The sequence below is a fragment of the Stereum hirsutum genome (genome assembly GCF_000264905.1).
Source record: "Stereum hirsutum FP-91666 SS1 unplaced genomic scaffold STEHIscaffold_20, whole genome shotgun sequence".
NCBI classification, from domain to species: domain Eukaryota; kingdom Fungi; phylum Basidiomycota; class Agaricomycetes; order Russulales; family Stereaceae; genus Stereum; species Stereum hirsutum.
In genome coordinates, this window is record NW_006763150.1 from 199,708 (window position 1) to 217,462 (window position 17,755).

The 17,755-nt window shown below is 51.1% G+C and overlaps 5 protein-coding genes across 5 annotated transcripts; 3 read left to right on the forward strand and 2 right to left on the reverse strand.

Moving 5' to 3' along the window:
- Positions 1-1,724: 1,724 nt before the first annotated feature.
- Positions 1,725-2,673, reverse strand: STEHIDRAFT_142773 (uncharacterized protein; the record flags this gene model as incomplete). The annotated part of the gene is made up of 2 exons (XM_007310391.1): positions 1,853-2,673; positions 1,725-1,809 (listed from the first exon to the last, which is right to left on the reverse strand). Exons 1-2 carry the CDS (start codon positions 2,572-2,574, stop codon positions 1,725-1,727), a joined length of 807 nt encoding a protein of 268 aa, XP_007310453.1. The 5' UTR covers positions 2,575-2,673.
- Positions 2,674-4,151: 1,478 nt separating this feature from the next.
- On the forward strand, positions 4,152-6,150 carry STEHIDRAFT_172599 (uncharacterized protein; the record flags this gene model as incomplete). Its single annotated transcript, XM_007310392.1, has 1 exon — positions 4,152-6,150. The coding sequence occupies one exon, from the start codon at positions 4,152-4,154 to the stop codon at positions 5,904-5,906; it is 1,755 nt and encodes a 584-aa protein (XP_007310454.1). The 3' UTR covers positions 5,907-6,150.
- A 66-nt stretch (positions 6,151-6,216) lies between these two features.
- Positions 6,217-9,303, reverse strand: STEHIDRAFT_125885 (uncharacterized protein). Its single transcript, XM_007310393.1, has 5 exons — positions 8,960-9,303; positions 8,396-8,581; positions 7,005-8,326; positions 6,523-6,941; positions 6,217-6,444 (listed from the first exon to the last, which is right to left on the reverse strand). The coding sequence occupies exons 1-5, from the start codon at positions 9,123-9,125 to the stop codon at positions 6,381-6,383; spliced, it is 2,157 nt and encodes a 718-aa protein (XP_007310455.1). The 5' UTR covers positions 9,126-9,303; the 3' UTR covers positions 6,217-6,380.
- A 1,503-nt stretch (positions 9,304-10,806) lies between these two features.
- STEHIDRAFT_162733 (uncharacterized protein) lies at positions 10,807-11,813 on the forward strand (the record flags this gene model as incomplete). The annotated part of the gene is made up of 2 exons (XM_007310394.1): positions 10,807-10,852; positions 10,927-11,813. The coding sequence occupies 2 exons, from the start codon at positions 10,807-10,809 to the stop codon at positions 11,811-11,813; spliced, it is 933 nt and encodes a 310-aa protein (XP_007310456.1).
- A 1,172-nt stretch (positions 11,814-12,985) lies between these two features.
- On the forward strand, positions 12,986-17,555 carry STEHIDRAFT_162734 (acetyl-CoA synthetase-like protein; the record flags this gene model as incomplete). The annotated part of the gene is made up of 21 exons (XM_007310395.1): positions 12,986-13,340; positions 13,400-13,452; positions 13,515-13,800; positions 13,852-13,920; positions 13,989-14,048; positions 14,107-14,138; positions 14,213-14,344; positions 14,405-14,458; positions 14,519-14,601; positions 14,689-14,830; positions 14,908-15,066; positions 15,127-15,145; positions 15,202-15,352; positions 15,413-15,470; positions 15,527-15,613; positions 15,680-15,858; positions 15,919-16,477; positions 16,533-16,566; positions 16,642-16,785; positions 16,842-17,101; positions 17,154-17,555. The coding sequence occupies 21 exons, from the start codon at positions 12,986-12,988 to the stop codon at positions 17,553-17,555; spliced, it is 3,318 nt and encodes a 1,105-aa protein (XP_007310457.1).
- Between the last annotated feature and the right edge of the window lie 200 nt (positions 17,556-17,755).

A 17,755-nucleotide genomic window follows, 5' to 3' on the forward strand; every position in this document is an offset into this window, starting at 1 on the left:
TCATTCTCATTGCTTCTTCCCGCTTTTACTCACCCGAACTCATCATTGCACACCCATCGCATCACTCGCATCGATCATCTTGGACTTTCTGTTATATCACCACCGTCTCATCATCCAAGTCTCGTGCTCTCTTCTCTCCGTCTCTCCATATCTCCATCTCTCTTCCTATTCCTCTTCTCAATCCTCTCCTCTCCTCGTGCTCGATGCTCGATGCTGTGTACAGACGGACTAGACCTGACTCCTCACCACCGCTTATCCTACCGTATACGTATACTCTATTCTCTCCCTTCCTCGTCCTGTCCATGTCTTTGTCCATTGTCCATTGTGCCTATAATCTCCTCCTCGCCCTCGTCTGTAAAAACTTCCAATCCACTGTGTGTTCGATAGCCCGTCCCGTCGTCTATACAGTATCCATAATACGCCACCCCTCGAGAGTATTCTCGAGAGTCGTCCACGCTCTTTTGTCTCGCAATTTTTTTACTACCTACTACCTACTATCACTATCGATACTCGCCTTGCCGTTATTACTACTACTCCCCCCAGAACCCGCTAGTACATACATAAGTATTATCCTCGTTATGAAGAATCGATGACTGCTTACGCCTTTTCTTGCTTTTGCGCTGCGCTGGTGTGGTGTGATGTGGTGCGGTGGTGTGGTGTGATGACATGTTGCAGTTGTTGGGTCCTTTGCGTTCGTTCCTGTTCCTGTGCCCATGAGCTAGAGGGTACATGTATGTGCGAAAGACCTTCCGAGGTCCTTCCTCCAATTCCCGGCCCTGTCCTCCGCCAGCCCCGCCGTCCTCTGTTCGGACAATGGCACGTGAAAAGACCGAAGAATAAAAATCGGTTACCACTGTGACCGCCACCGCCACCGCCACTGTCAGTGTCGATGTTGTCGATGCTTCCGTCTTTTTTTCGAGGTTTGGCGTCGATGTCGCTTATATACTTCCGTCGTTGGTCGTCGGAAGTTTCAGGTCCTTCGAGTCCCCGAGGCCGAGGAGGGAGTTTTGGAGTCGAGGTGAGTTGGTTGGGTTTTTACTTCTTTTTTGGACTGATCATTGCTCTCTCTGACTCCATATTGTGGCGACACTCGCTGAGCATCGTTCTACGCTGCTTTGGATTTCCTGGCAACAACTTAATCATGGCTGCACAGCAGAACGACGGTATGCCTCGAGAGGGTCCCGGGCTAGATTGGCATCCTCGACGAACCAAGAAATACGGGGCATGGGTTCGCATTCATTCACGGTGGCCTACAACTGTTTGTGCTGGCTCTTCGATTAAAGAGCGGCAAATCAATCCTTGGTTGCTCTTTTCGAGCGTGTCGTGTACATAATGCCCGCTTTGGTAACCTCCTTGTGCTTGGATGTGGGGGATGCTTGACAGAGGATGGAAGGTACGGCCACATAAAAATATACGCGCGTGTCATTGGAGGGTTCGCAAGCTCGAGGGTTCGTGAGGATGGTTCATGAGCCGTGGTTTGCGAACCAAAATATCATGAAACGTCGATGTCCTCCATGACGCCACATCTACAGGAGCGCGAATGGAAAAGATGATGACGAACACTGGCACGGGCATGGTTCAACGTAGGTACACACAACCCCAGCACATTACGGCATGAATCGTCAAGATGCACGAGGACAGGAAAGAACCTGAAACGTCTACAATGGTCTTTGTTGGATACTAAACAGGAACTCATTATAACGGCTTTAATCTATAGCATAAATTCAAGACAAAATCGCCACGAGCCAGACCACCAAGCATCCCTCCAGTGGATAATATTGCGAACCGAATCCGACCTCTCCGCCACACCTACCAACCCGTCTACCATCTTTACTTCCGTCACAAAACGTACCGACCGCGTGACTCTGCCTCACCAGAACGTCGACGGCGAGTATGGAACCATTGATGCACCGCGCGTAGCGGTAGGTCCAACTCCTTTGCAATCGCACTCTTCTCCTCCGTGGTCGGGTATTTCTCACGTGCGAAAACTTCGTCCAGGACACACAGCTGATAGGAATTCTTCGTTATATAAGTGTTCCGCTTGATGACCGTGGGTTTCGAGACTGGTTCATACTCGATCACTTCCAGAGAGTCTGCGTCGTTGTTGGCTGGTCTGGTCGCTGTGAAGTCATCACGCAACGCAGGTGGAGGGGAGTCATGAGAGGGTGGCTGCAGCGATTGAACAGGGCGTTGTTCTACGCGATCGGTATGCGCTATAGGCAACGCTTCCTCCTGGCGAGTCGTCGAAACAATCGCTTGAGGATGTCGCTGGTCGTAGGTCCAAGGGAGGGATTTAACAGATTCCGGAACGTGGGTGCCATTCGTGTTTGAGGTGCTAGCTGTATACGGTTCAATCGGGATGGGACTACGGTACCGGTGTTTCGAGTACGTCTTGTCGTTGAGGAAATCGGGGTTCGGAGGAAATTTCGACTGAAGCGGGTTCGAGCGCACGTAGGTGACCCATCGAGAAACCTCGGGCCGTTGTAGCGTACTCGGTAAGGATGTGATTTCTCCGGTGCCAGTAGAATGTAGATTCGCACCAGAGGCTTCAGGATGTGGAGAGTGACGAGACATATAGGTAGTACTGGATAGGAAGGAGACTCCGGTGTGCGCAGAGAATAAGGCGAGGGAGATTTATCGACAGTACAGATCAGAGGGACGAGGAAGTTGGCGAACGGTCGAGACACGATAGCGCATACGAAGCGATTCTTATATGCGCAGTGGGCAAGTTCTCTTTGTCGGTGGCATGAGATCTGCCTGTTGGCACTGATCAAAGCTCGAGCTCCGGCAAGAGGGATTACGACTAGGCTGACACCGGAAGTGCCGATGAGACACAAAGATCGAAAGAATCGCGAACCAAGTCGCAAGAACAAAGCTCAGGCCAAGCTCAGGCTCAACCCTATTCCAGTTTCATGACATGTTCAGAGACAACATGCAGTTCAAGCACCAGTGGTCAAGCATCCAGATAGCATAGCGGCGAAACATTCGAGGCGCAACGTGTTCGAGAAGGTGGCGAGTAGTGGTCAAGGAATTCAAGTCCAACTTGCGGTTGCCCATGATGACGTGGGAAGCGGTGCCAAGGGTCCCGTCTGCTTTCCGCTCTCGGTCACAACGGTTTCCTTTCTGGTAACAATAACACCTTGCTTCCATCGCGCTCAACCGCCGACGCTCCCTCACCAGACCCGCCTTTTCTTCTTTCATTTTACACGACTTCTTCCCAAGGGAACACGATGTCGACTTATCTCCCAAAACACACATCGAAATGTAACGCGTTTCGACGAGCTTCTCTTGAGCTTCTCCGAGCCCATCAGTCTTGACGAGTCTTCGGTATCAGGAAACGCTTGCGTAGGCCGTCGCATTCTGTCTTTGTTGAGTGGGAGACTCGTTTTATATTTGATTGTTAAAGCCCATGTAATAGGAACTTGACTGCCTCTAGGCTGTAGGCCTACTCGCCTTTGTCATCTTTCTTTAGGCCGCTCATGCGTAGCATTCTACCGATTGTACTGCAGAGCATGCGCCTCCAAGCGTAGTCCACGGTGACAACACATCTGGCTACGTTGGGAACATATACGCTACGATTAGAATGCAGGCCCTGTGACTTGCGAAGTCTGCGAGCGATAGAACAATAACGCATGTAAAAGTGCCGAATACGGAACAATGAACTCTGTCGGGGTCCTCGTGGGCGCACGTTTATTCACGGAGTCGAGCGCCCAAACATGGCATAAAGCCGAGGGCTATTGTACCCCCGCAGTCTGTCTTCACACAGGCTCGTCGGCCCCGTCTTCTGCGTGGCTCATACATAAGAACTTTGCAACTTTGCTACTGCTGTCCTCAGTTTGCCAGCTAGTCTCGCATCGTCACCACTTGATCTTCTCCGCCCTTCACGTCTTGACTGTTTACGTCTCTCACTGTTGTTCACTGTATCCATAATCTAGATTTCATTCTGCTCTAATTGCACTCGTTCTGTCCATCTCCTTTCTCTGTATCGATCTGTCACACTGCTTTGAACGCAAAGACAATCGTATATCATCTCCTGGTGAGTCATACCTTCCGTAACCCTATTTCGTTCGAACCGGCCCACTGATTGTCTTCGGACGTGCACAGCATCTCACGACTACTTTGTATCCTCAACAATAAGACCACGTCTCACCATGGCTGCTCCAATGCACTTCGATCTCTTCCCCCAACCCGCCTTTGACTTTCTATCTCGTCCACCTCCACAGAAGAAGCGTCCAGCAGGCCCTCCTCCTCCCACTCCTCCTCTTACCATCAGCAATCTTATCACTACCGCTCCTTCCAGTTCTTACCGCCGCTCTTCGGTCACCGGAATAACTACCTGGGCCTCAAAAGTCATACCTGGAACCCCTGCTCCCACGAGTCCACCGACTACGACCCCTACATCCGGTCGTCGTCCCTCTCTTATCTTCCGTCGCTCCTCGGTATCCTGGAACGGAGGTCGTCGCTCCTCGTTCACCGCCAATCGCCGTCCTTCTGCTTCGTTTCTCAACGTAGCGGAGACTCCGATTGCTGCTACTCCTTCGTTCAAGGACTGCAAGTACGACCTATCAGCGCTCGGATACACTTACGCCGTCGTCCCTCTTCCTACTCCGATGGAGCCCATATCCCCTACACGTCGCTCAGGGATCGACTTGCCAAAGCTTCATATTCCGACGTTCTCTTCCTCCACTCCTAAAGGTTCTCCTACGAAGCCCCATGGCCCACTTCACCTTTTCCGATCCCGATTCCGATCCAAGTCAATCTCCGCCTCCACTCGACTTCCTCTCCCCTCCTCTCCCAGCAAGCCTAAATCCTCCACCACCCTCACGAAGCCCAAATCCAAGTCCAACAAAGCATCGCGTCGCCGTTCGCGTTCTGTCTCTGGAACGGACTCTGCTTCCACCTCGACCAGTGAGCGCAAGAAATCCACGTACGCCAACTTGGCGAAACACGAGTACACGGCCGGTGGCGCTTCTCTCCAGCGCGATGTCGCCCTCATGCAGTTCATGGGCGGAGGCTCGCACGAGAAGAACATCAAGAATGTGATGCGGAAGAAGGCTAAGGCGGAGCGGAAGGAGCAGGGCTTGGATTTCGAGTGTAAGGGTGAAGATGTGGCGGTGGACGAAGTGTGGCGGGATGGGAAGGGTGGCATATGGAGGGATGAGGACGAGGCGTTGGAGTACCACGGGCTATTGGACGGGTATAGCAGTAGCAAGGAGCGCGTGTCGAGGGAGTGGGTCGGATTTGGTGGGAGTGGGGAAGTTAGTCCTACGGGTGCGGCGGAAGACGAGGAGGAAAGGAGAGGCAGTGTGTCGACGCAAGACTCCGATCTCGATCCTCGATACGTCGTTCCCGCTGCTTCCACCGAGAACGTCGCCGTCGATATCGATATCAACGTTCTATCGCATTCGAGTCCTCCTGCCCAGTCTTCTGCGCCCGGCATTACGATGCTCACGGTCCCCTCACGCCCCAACCGTCTTGCTCCTCACCTCCGAAAAGCTCCCTCTTTCATCCTCGAAGCATTCGTTCCTCGTTCACCTCCACCGGTCCCTCACCAGCGTTCTCGTTCTCTCTCAGACGCGATATCCTCTGTTCAGCCTGTGCAACCAACCCCACTGCCGAAGGGCAAAGAACGCAGGAGGCCCGCAGCGCTCGATCTTCGCCCAATCGAGAATCAGACCAACTTGATGCCGGCACTGTACGCTGTTCAAGGTGAAGCCGAGTTTTTAAGCGATTCGTTCGAACCCGCTCCCACATCGGAACCGGAGAATGTACGAAAAGCAGAGATTTCGGAGGTTAGTAGTGTGAGGCGAGGTCTCGGTAGGAGGGCTTCAGTGTTAAACCTGGGTGTCGGGTTGTTGATGAAGGCAGTTGGTGGCGCGAAGAAAGAGAACGGGGTCTGTGCATGAAGTGCCTGCTTGGTCAAGCCCACTTTGTGCACGGAGCTATCGGTACAGGTTGTTTATTGTTTATGTTGCGGCTGAAGTACATGCACTCTTTTATTTTACGAATTTTCATGCTCGGTCATGAACTCTGACTGCTTACCACGATGCATATATACACGTCTAGTGTTCCTTACTTCATGAATCATCTTACTCTTACTCGCCCACTTTTAATATGTTGTTGTGTTCAACGTTCTTTGGATACCGTCTTGTCATGGCCTCATGTTCTATGCTTGTATGCATCTATCTACAAAAATATTGCTTCTACACTTCTGTGTTGAGGTAGAGTGACCACCTATGAATTGACGAGCGACAGAAACTCGAGCTCAGAACAAAAAGGACGAGAAAAATGACGCAAAATCGAGATAGAGAGAAGCAGACCGCCACGCCTGACGGTGTGCTGAGCATCGTACAAGAAATACATATCACCCTTTAAACTTCTCAGGCCTTACACGCCGGCTTGTGCGCCTTCCAATGTTGCTTTTGACATACGCTATCGCAATACCTTACAAATAAAAACGAGGATCAAGACTTGGACAAGAGTAACCGTCGACAAGGGTAGATGTGAACGAAAAACACATACCTAACTTTCCCACAATTCCTGCACTTGTGCAACACCGCACTCGGGTTCCTACACCACGAACACCTATACAACTCCGACTGCGCCCAGCTCGGCATATTCGCTCCATCTACTGGCTGAACCCTATTGTCCGAATGGACGATATATTGTCCCTCCGCCTCCGGATCGTCGGCGCCTTTCGCAAGCCAAGCGTTCAGGTCGTCGCGCGCGGAAGAGTCGCCGTCGGTCTTGGGAGTAGACATAGTAGTGTCCTGCTTCGCGTGGGCAGTACCGGCGATGATTACGTCGCGCCATTGAGAGCAAGATGGAGAAGAGCGGAGATCAAGGAGCATGAGGGCAGCAAGGCGGTTTTCCGTCCTAGGAATAGGTCGACTAAAATAGTGGGCCACAGACTCAGCTTTGCGAATCTTGCTCTTGACGAACTGAAGTCGATAGGACAAGCTGATCAGAAGGAGTAGGCATGAACTGGGCGCGAGCGGACATACCATAACCTCCTCCGAGTCATCCTTTAGTTCGTGACCCTTCACCAACATGACCATCAGCACATAGATGTACGCCACATCTCCCATCCTCTTCGCATCTGGACTCGCAGTGTCCAGAAAAGTCCTAGTATCGTCCAAAGCAGACATAGAAAACGCCACCGCCTCCTGCCATGTCCGCTGTGAATACATCGCAAACCTCAAAGCCTTCTGCGCCAGCGTCATTGCGCTCGTCGAAGCCCTATATAGCATGTTGAATTTCACGTATTCCGTCTGGCCCGAGCACTTCATACCCTTCTTCAAGTACCGCAGCGCTTCCTCTTGATCGGCTTCGCATGAGGCGGCATACCAGAAGAAGGCGCATTGGGGATAGACGGAGGTACACTTCTTTCCGAGCTCACGGGCCTTGGTGTAGCGTTTGGCGGCAATATTGTACTTGATCTCGATGACGTCGGCCTTGAAACGGTCTTCGGGGCCTCCTCGGTCGCGGAGGGCTTTGGCGCACAGAGGAAGTACGTCTATATAGTTCCTGCACGGGAACGGCTGGACGACCGTAGATTTGTTGAATTCGCCCATTATAACGACGGTTTCGCAAGCGAGGATCCAACCTGCTAACTTCGTGCCGAGGGTGTAGTAGTCATGATCTTGAGCGACCTGGTCCATCCCTCTCATGTAGTACGGGGCGTAGTAGACCATAGGGAAAGCCTCGGAGCGCTCGAGCGGTGCGTTTTCGAGAGGGCCACCAGGACCAGTCAGAGCTGCGAAGTCGGCTGCCTTCAGGATTTCCTCGCGAGAATCCGAAAAGCTCGGGGTCTCGAGCTCGGCGATTGGCCATTGGTACTTGAGGATGCCCATGAGACCTGCGTTTCTGAAGCGCGAGTTCGAGCTGAAAGTGCAAGCGGCGAGGAATGGGATGGCTTCGGGGATGGCTTCGAATTCTGCGCGACAATGGAGTGTGGCGCTGGAGAGGAAGAAGGTGCAGACGTCGAAGAGAGAGGGTCTCCGAACGAGTTTGAGCATGAGACGAATGAGGCGGCCAGTATCAATGGCACGCAAGTCAGCAGCGTCCAAAGCCGAGACCGTGATATTCTGGGTGTATACGGACAAGCTGTTGGCGAGGGCTGTCGTGGCAAACTGCAGGGAACCGTCGGGATCGTTGTCAATCCTCTTCTCGATGAAGTCCATAAGAGGTCCACCGAGCTTGGCACCTATGGATTTGCGGTCGTCGGAGTCACAAAGAAGGCTTACTCGGTAGAGACAGTGCGAGACGACGAGGCCAGATGTTCCATTGGGGTGGGTGAGAAGCCATCGCACTTTCTCTAAGAAGTCTACATGTTGCATGCAGTAAGGACCAAACAGACTCATACTTGATAAACGGTGAAAATCCTTGGACCTACCACATTCTGCAAAAATCCGCTTGCACAAGATCGAGTCCGCACACATCTTGACATATATCGCTATGACTACTGCACAGGAGGGACTTTCACCACGAGCTCGCCCGGTGGCGTATGTCTTATTGAGAAGTAGTGTGATTTTGTCCCAGTCCTTGTGTACCTTTTTCAGGCCATGCTTTGTACGTATATCTGCAGAATGTCGTCAGTTAGCGCGGCAGGAAGGGTATACAATAGAGGTACCATCCAGACGACGGCAGCAGTTTCTGGAGTCATGAGGCAAGTGACGCACGACAGTTCATTGAGACAGTTCACCGCGACGCATGAGGCGGACCTCCCAGACATGAAGACACTGTAACAGTGCATTCTATACTGGCTGCGAAAGAGCCCGCATGGCTACGACTTCACAGCAGACTTCTCTACGAGTAGCAGTAAACAGCGCTGGAAGTCTATTCTACGGCCCTCGCGTATTTCGAACATCCCTTCAGAACTTGTACGTTTCGAGCTGCACATAAACATACTGGTTCCGCGAACCATTATAAAGAATAATATGATAGTACAATGACTAACCTGGGAGCTTGCACCTCTTAGTGACTTCCGCGATAGTCTCAGCCCACGAGTACTGGACTGCAAGCCCTGCCAGGACGTCCACTAGCTCGTCGATCGATTCATCGGGTGTATATGTTGATGATGACCCTGGACTGGGTTCAGGAGGCCGGATATTGGAGTCTGGCATATTCAGCAGCTTCCACTAATGCGGGATCGATGTTGCGAGGCTCCAACTTGAAAGGGTGGGAACTTCCTCGACCAGAGCCGACAGCTTCTTAACGGGACAGGTTTGAGTCGGAGAGTCGACCTCCAAACAAGAATAAAAAAATATAGGAGAGAGACCAAGTGCGGAACACTGAAATCGAATTGGTGGAGAGGTTCGTGAAGAAAGAAAGGCGTCTGGCCGGGACAAGGCCGGGACCATAGAGAACGAGGCGCTTCATATGTAGCACGTGAGTGGCGTACAATCTAAATAAGTTATGTGGCCCAAATCGCCGAATTCCCGGCATTCTCCCTCGCTCAAATTTGGCGTTGTCGACTTGTTGTTTGCTTGTTGTCGACTCGTCAATTCCTTTCCTTTCCGTGTGTGCCCACTTTACATGTCCGCAGCCTCTCAGCTAGTGCTAGTCCTCTCGTTAGTATTGCTAGCAAATCCCCCTTTGAAATGCTCCATATCCAATCCTGTAAAGTCTCATTGAATCTTGTCACGATCAACGCAAGATCAACGAGGCCGGTCATCGATTTGCCTTCGGTTCAGTGCAGAGCAATGCTTGAGGGACATTGACCACAGGGGATACTGATGGCCACAAAAATTCTAACCGACCTAGAACGCCGGCTGGTATACCACAGCTTGGTAGCGATGATGGCACGATCCAGAGCGGCTCAAGGGGGTGGCAGAGATTGCAGAAGTAGGTACCCCGACGCCGATGTACTACGTGCGCACGAGCATCCTTCTAGTTATCACATTTATCCCAGCTGACTGCCGTTAACTCCTTTTTGTCTTTCAGAAGCTCTCTGATCCCAAAATGGTTGATTCGGTGTCAGGACTCTGACTTGTTGCTGGTGATTGCCATGATCCACGTGCACACGTTCCTTTGAGCTCCAGATCACCAGTAGAGACGCAAACGGACATGCTCAATACTCAGAACACGGGTCATCGGCTCAGTGTCTGACAGTATGACTAGCACTAGCACGGATGTCAAAGTGCTTTGTGACTTTCCCTTCCGGTATGAGCCTCGAGACTGATTCGTCTTCGTGGTCCGTGCATTGTCTTTCATTGTTCCTAACGTGGTACCTTTCTGAGATCGCCAACGCTGTCCTGAAGGGACGTGAAAGTCGCGGGTGAGTGATGGCATGGCACTGGACGATACCGATATCTCTAGTCCGAGTGACCGTACAGCGTTCGACGAGCATTGGCCCTCATTGGTCATGTAAATTCTCGAATCTGCCCACAGCACATGTATTTGTCTTCCTGTTTCCGCTGCTTGAAATCAAATCCGTGCCACAACAGTGAAATGTGTTGACAGCAGTCGAGCTTCGAACATGCGGCTCCTCCTTTGTGCTGCTTTTCATGCTATGGTCGATCCCGGACTCAGACTCGGACACTTCGCTGGTCTCGGCTAAATGTATCTGGGTAAAGTAGGAGTGTCTGTATCCTCTTTGGGCCATAGTGACGCCTGCGATCATGTTGGCACCCTGCCTCTTGACACTTGTTCTTTGTTCTCTCCAGCTTACATAATCCGATGAAGTTGATCGAGATCATTGGATCAGCGGTATAAAGGCTCTGGGGATGCCTTACTTATTCGACCTCATCAACCCATTTCTGCCACTCGCAAGACGTCGACGTAAACTCACGAAACTCGCTCAAAATGGTCCAATGCACTCAACAGTACAAATTCGGACCCGAGATCGATGGTGCGTTCGCGGTGGCCCTCTCCGTCTTCTATCCTTCAACGAAACTGATCTCCTTCAATGAATATGATTAACAGATTCTATCACCGACTGGCTGAATGACCCGAGACACCGCGGCAAAGCTATCAAGGTTCATCTAGCAGTTCAGGAGACCGAAGTCGACGCTTCACCCTTCGCGATAGTCTCCAGAACAAAGGCTATCTTCATCACCGTTGGCGGCGACACTCGCGAAGGGATCTTCATCGAGGCCATCAGAAATCACCCTGAGAAGCTCGATAATCACAGTCTTCGCGCCCAATGGTCACTCGTCAACTTGGACGCCCTTCGTGAGGAGGGATCGCCGCTTATTGCCTTATTTCTCGTCGCACGTATCTCCGCACGGCATCGCGTTGAAGTTCTCAATGAATTGGCGGATTGGACTACGGATTGTCATTTTGGTTTCAGTAACCGCGGCATGCTCGTACATGCCACGACAACTTTCTTCTTCTGGGCCGAGTACATGGTCGGCTTCGCCTGTTCCGACAGCAACCTCCCGATCGAAGAAGTCTCTCTAGCGGACAGACTCCCAGCTTGCAGGAGAGCAGGAAGTTGGTGCCTAGATTTCAACCATTCGGACCAAGATCGCAACGGGAAGTTTATGACTGACATTCTCCGAGCCCATGGAGTCGTATATCCAGAGCTCAGTGCTTTCATCTGCGAGTGTGTCTCCGAGGAAATGACAGAACCTCTGCCGGAAGTCGTCGCATCCTGTGACTGGGGGTTCTCAAATTCAAAGCTCTCGTATTATTCAGCTGTTCCGAACACGCTGTATGTCCACTACCCGGTCTATAGGCGACACTTTTCCCCAAAAAAATACGAAGTACGAGAGTATTTGTCATACCTAGCTCCTGACGTGGCTCACGAGTGGGAGGATCTTCAGGAGAGTTCAGATGATTCGGACGATTCGGACGATAGTCGGGATTGACGAGTGAATCTCTTTACGATGAGCATGTAACATTGAACGTCAGTAGCGTTGCTGTTGTATGTACCATCGAGATTATCTATACTACTTTAAAATGACTCGGTTACTTTGTTGAGTTATGTAACGTTCAACTAGGTGTACACAAACATCTGTGCAAACATTTGTAGGCTACCAGGACTTGTTGATTTGGTCACGTCCGACTCGGGACGGAATGTGCGGACCTTCAAACTTCTCGCACCGAAGTTCCCATCGACTCACAATACACAGCCACTGCCACATCAGGACCTGAATACCACAGTTATCACTGTCGCCACCATAGGGGAGTGTGAAGGTATGCCTCATCGAACAAATAACTCCCCATTTTTTTTTACTGAGACGTGCACGCCTTCGCTTCTGAGTAAGATATTTATCGAACATACAACAAATCAATACATATCTATATAATACTATCTATGAACGGGCTTGGAGGAATTGATGGGGGAGTCAGTCGTGGACGCGGCGGGTTTGGAGGCGATCTCGGAGTTCGTCGAATTTCGATGGCGAGCATCTTTCGCGCTCTTGCCCTCAATCTCCTCGGGCTCGCGGAGGCTCGGGCGTATTCAGTGGTCGCGTGACAGGGAATGTTTGGTGGATTTAGTCGTGGCCGCGTTCCACCAGAGAACCACGGCGAGATGTAATTGTCGAGGCCCGGGTCTGGGGCCCCGGCCTGCCCCGGCACTTGCCGGAGGGCGCCAAACCGACGAGGTCTTGACGAGGTCATCGACTGCAACGTCCGCCAAACGTCCGCGGTCAGACAGATAACCTTTGCTTGGCTGGAAATCTACTCTAATCTGTCTTTGGGAGAATACCTCCGCGTTATGCGGCTCATACATATCATGGATAGCGGTGACTTGCGCCGATTGTACTCTCTTCTAGCCAGCGAATCATGGCCTGTTTGTCGATTATATCGGCGTGGATATTGTGTTGCAGTTCAGGTAGTGAGTATTTTGAAGGCTTTTTATTACGATGGAATACTATATGGGAACTTCTTGCGGCTCTTGGTGCCCGCGACGGCCGAACGCCCGCGCGCGGTATATATGGACATCGAACTCTGGAAGCCGTATCGTTTGCATCTTCCACTGGTCCCCCCGGAATCTGACCAGACCCTCCATATCATCTGACTCTGTACCGTCACTATGTCTTTTCGCACCAGACCCATCTTGCATGTGGGCTCGGGTATCGTCACGCCACAGGGCACCAAGAGCAGCACCTTCCGTCCACCTCCACTTGATGGAAGCCTCACCGTCCCGGAGCTCTTCCAATGGCATGCGAAAAACAGTCCTATGCACCCTGTTTTTATCTATACACACCCTCAGGCTATTGACGATGGAGCATTACCGAAGGCGCTATGCTACCCCGAAGTCTATCGAGCTATCGGACGAGCCGCCAATATCACGAAGGGCCTCTATTTACAGGCGGAAAGCGTGTATTCTAAGCAGCCAGAAAGGAAAGAGAATGAACCCCCGGTCTTTGGTATTCTTGCCGTCGCTGGTAGGACCTCCTTCCTTCAAACCTTGGAGTAGAACTGACGAAGTGTTATGCCTTACAAGATACAATATCTTACTTCACGCTCATCGTAGCCATAATGCACCTTGGCTTCACGGTCTGTGTCATTCTCATAGTTCTCCTGTATCCTTTTGTCACTCAACCTGGTATGCCACCTAGCCGTTTTCAATATCTACTCGTAACTCAGCATTGGGTATTGCGCACCTTCTGAAGCAGACTGGTGTCATCCAGATGTTTGTCAGTGCTGACCCTGCCATGCAACGCTTAGCTGCCGACGCAATTTCTCTTGCTGGAGAGCTGGAGAGCAGTGTCCGCATTACGGTTTTGGAATTGCCTCAGTTTGAACAATTATACGCCCCTAACGGGAAAAACGATGAGGTAGATACCGACAAGATTCAAGGGAGGATGAATTCGGAGACAATAGCGTTGATAGTCCACTCTTCCGGTATGTCTGCCTAGAGTCGAGTTACTGAACCAAACTCATAATTCGGTGCAGGATCAACAGCGTTTCCTAAACCTATCAAATTCACGAATCATACCTTCATACGGTGGGGGATGCTGCCGTGTATGTTTCTTTTCGCGATGTCGTTACTCTTTCAGTGCCCGGGTTGCGTTGATTCCCCTTTATTCTAGACTACGGTGGAATCGACATTTGCGACCGGCCGATTGCGGCCCATTCCCTCCCTATGTTCCGTGCGCCTGCTCAATCTACTTCTGGATTGCGTTCTTAGCTTATGCGACCTTCTTGCAGATGCTATGGGCGGGATAAATATAGTGTGGACGGTATGTTCTCTCAGTTTCACGGTTTCCAGATCTTTATCGCGTTCGAGATGGATCCTCAAGGTGCACCTTGATAGACATGCGCAGGCTCAATCGTGTCATGCTTCGCCCCTGCGTCACCACCGACCTTTCCTACACCAGAGCTTGTTCTCCATGCCATTGTCGCATCAAAAAGCGAGCTCGTATTCTGCGTGCCTGCGTTCATTGAAGTTCGTGATTCGTCTCTACCAGTAGTCTATCACCCGATGGCTGATCACATATTCGAGCAGGCATGGGCCCGTGATCCACAGAACCTTCCTAAACTCAAAGCCATCAAGACAATTGTAAGTTTGAGTGCTCCCTCGCCATGAGTCGGCCTAATTAATACAATGACTGAAATGCAGGTGTTTGGGGGCGCGCCTTTGAACCCTGGTGTCGGGGACGCGCTCTCTGCTGCGGGGGTGAGACTGACTCCGTTTTATGGAACGTAAGTCTCTTTCCGCAATCTCTCCGCGCTTGTGCTTGTCTTCATCTGCTTTAATTTACTTATTGATCATTTTTCCATTCGGTTTAGCACGGAGACAGGATCTGTCGGGACGTTTGTCCCCGCCGAGATACAGCAGGATGAGTGGCAATATTTCAAGGTGTCCCCTCATATGGACGTAGAAATGGTTCCACAAGAAGGACTTGACGGAGTATTTATGCCGGTTGTTTTGGTGCGTACTGCGCCTTCGGAATTGTTTTCACTGTATGCCATATGTCGAGGCTGGTCCGTCTTGACGAATGAGTCCAGGCATCTGAGACATTTAGTCCCCATGTTTTGAACTCGGAAGTAGACGGTCGAGGGGCCTTCATCACATGGGACTTATTGGAGGTACATCCCACGAAACCGGGGTTCTACAAGGTCTACGGCAGAGCAGACGACCAGCTTATGCTGTCGACCGGAGAGAAGGTAGAATCACCTGTTGTAACCGTTTGTTCATTTTCTGCGTTAATTCACCCTTCATCACAGACCAATCCTGTCCCACTCGGTGAGTTGGGTTCGTAGGTGTTAATGAAGTGTACAAGTTCTCACCCACTTATGTAGAGAACATCTTTGTACAAGACCCGCTCATCTCGGCGGCCATTATGTTTGGTCGGGGACGTTTCCAGAATGGTGTATTGATCCAACCGAGTACAAAAGCTGTGGTGGACCCCCATGACGAGGACTCTCTCAGCGCATTTAGAAATCAAATCTGGTAAGTATTACCCCTTGTTGAGTAGAACGACATTGACTGATGCCACTGCTCCATTTAAAGGGATACGGTGGAGAAGGTCAACGAGTACGCTCCGGCACACTCCAGGCTCTTTAAGGAGGTACTATCTCTTCAGCAATATCGCATCTCCCTCGTAAATTTATCTGTATAGCATAGATGATCCTTGTCACGGACCCAGCCAAGCCGTTGGAGTTTACCCCAAAAGGTACACCTCGACGCCAAGTCTGCATCTCAGCATACTCGGTAAAAACCTCGTTTCTACGGAAGTGGCGACTGTCCCGTACTAACACAGCCATGTCCATCAAACAGGCTGAGATTGATGCATTGTACGAGAAAGTCAAGGATTCGTCGCAAACTGAACTCATACCTCCCATAAATTGGACGGAGAAATCGACCTTGGAATTTGTGGACACTGCCATCCGTCGCGTTGTTTCATCCTCTACTGGTATAGGCCTCGAGGATGACTTGTTCCAGCAAGGGTGCGACAGGTAAATTTCCATTGCAGTTCGCTATGTGCTGGCCCTATGTCTAATAACTCTCTTATTAAGTCTACAAGCCACTTGGATCCGCAACACGATACTCCATGTATTGGGTGTCTCGACCAAAATATCTCTCCACGATGTCCCATTCAATTTTGTCTATACCAACCCTTCCATTGGCGGTCTTGGCCGGTATGTATACAAGATGATTCAAGGTCCAGGCTCTTCAACTGTGTCCGAAGTCGCCACCAACATGGAGGAGATGCGTGCATTTGTGGACAAGTATCAGCTCAAACGAACCGCCTTGGCCACTCGGGCGGGTCCTCACGCTGCCACTAGTACAAAGGACAAAGACAGTCGCAGTGACGTTGTTTTGATCACCGGAACGACTGGGAGGTTTGGTTGTCATCTGTTGGCGCAGCTCCTCGCGGACGACGAAGTTTCTTGTGTATATGCTTTGAATCGTCAGGAGAACGATAGCGGTGTTCTAGGATTGGAGAGGAGGCAGACCGACGCGTTCAATTCTTGGGGTCATGATATTTCACTTCTGTCTCCGAGAAAGCTCGTGTATCTGGTGGGGAACTTATCAGATAAAAACCTGGGCCTTGATGAAGATGTCTATGCGAAGGTGAGCGTCATGGCTATCTCCGCCTTTGTGACCGTCTGATCTAATTTCTCTATAGCTCATCGAATCCGTGAATATTGTCATCCATAACGGTGAGTGATATCATTTTAGCCACACTTTTCCTATCGGTTCGTTGTGTAATCCGATTCTGAATTGGTATACCTCAGCATGGCGCGTAGACTTCAATTTGCGCCTGTCATCCTTCGAGCCTTTGCTCTCTGGCGTTCAAATGCTTCTCGAGCTTTGTGTGCTGTCGAAGTGTGAGGGAGGACCTCGCTTTGTGTTCGTCAGTTCTATCTCCACCCTCCTAAGTTCGTAATTTCCTCGATTCAATCGTTTTCTTTGCTCCTGACTGCATACAATTCAGATCACTCGACTTCAGCGCCAGCCACAGAGGATTTTACAGTGAATCCCGCGCTCGCTATTGGGGGCGGTTATGCAGAGAGCAAATGGGTTGCTGAGCAAATCATCGTCCGCGCGACCAAACATTTAGGGTTGAGGGGCACATCAGTCCGTGTCGGGCAATTGAGCGGGGATACCAAGATGGGAGGGTGGACGACGAAGGAATGGGTACCTGCGATCGTGCATCTTAGTCAAAAGGTGGGGTGTGTACCGATAAGGAACGAGGTCTGTTATTTCCCTTCACGGTACTCGGAAATTTTGATTTATCTCCGCTCAGAGGTTGTCCTGGATCGCAGTGGACACCGCCGCGTCTGCGTTACTCGACATGACACAAAGCGCATCACACGAGCCCATCCTCCACCTCGTCTCCCCGCAACAAGTCGAGTGGGACACAATATTCGGGGCCATTGCTGAAAGGCTCGCCTTACCATTGATCCCTTACGAAGAGTGGGTCGCAAAATTGAGGTCGTCGCATCTCGAAAGCAGCTCCGTTTCGGGCATGAGTTTGCTCGATTTCTTCGAGAGAGGAAAGTTCGGGGAGCATGTCCCATTCTCTACTGACAAAGCGATCCGGTATTCCCCTACGCTGGCTCAGTGCCAAGCATTGAAACCGGAGGATGCAATTAGATGGACGGAGTACTGGCTTCGTTCGGGCTTTCTTCAGGCTGACGGAAAATGAGGGCAGTCCATAATCCGCTGATGTTCTGATGTTCTAGTGATGCTGTACTTATATCCGTAATGGAAGTCGTTTCGAGCCCGTTGATATACCTCTCGTGTGCAAGAGGTCCATATTGTGTCGCAAAACCGGCATCGGCATTATAACGCGTTATACTGCCCTAAACGGCTAGGACGGCACCCCGGGGCGGTATAACTGGTCTA

Coding starts and splice junctions, on each gene's coding strand:
- STEHIDRAFT_125885 (XM_007310393.1), bottom strand. CDS start 9,125: ATGCCAGACTCCAATATCCGGCCTCCTGAACCCAGTCCAGGGTCATCA. Junction 8,327..8,395: donor GCGGATTTTTGCAGAATGTG/GTAGGTCCAAGG, acceptor TGCAACATGTAG/ACTTCTTAGAGAAAGTGCGA. Junction 6,942..7,004: donor ATGACTCGGAGGAGGTTATG/GTATGTCCGCTC, acceptor TATCGACTTCAG/TTCGTCAAGAGCAAGATTCG.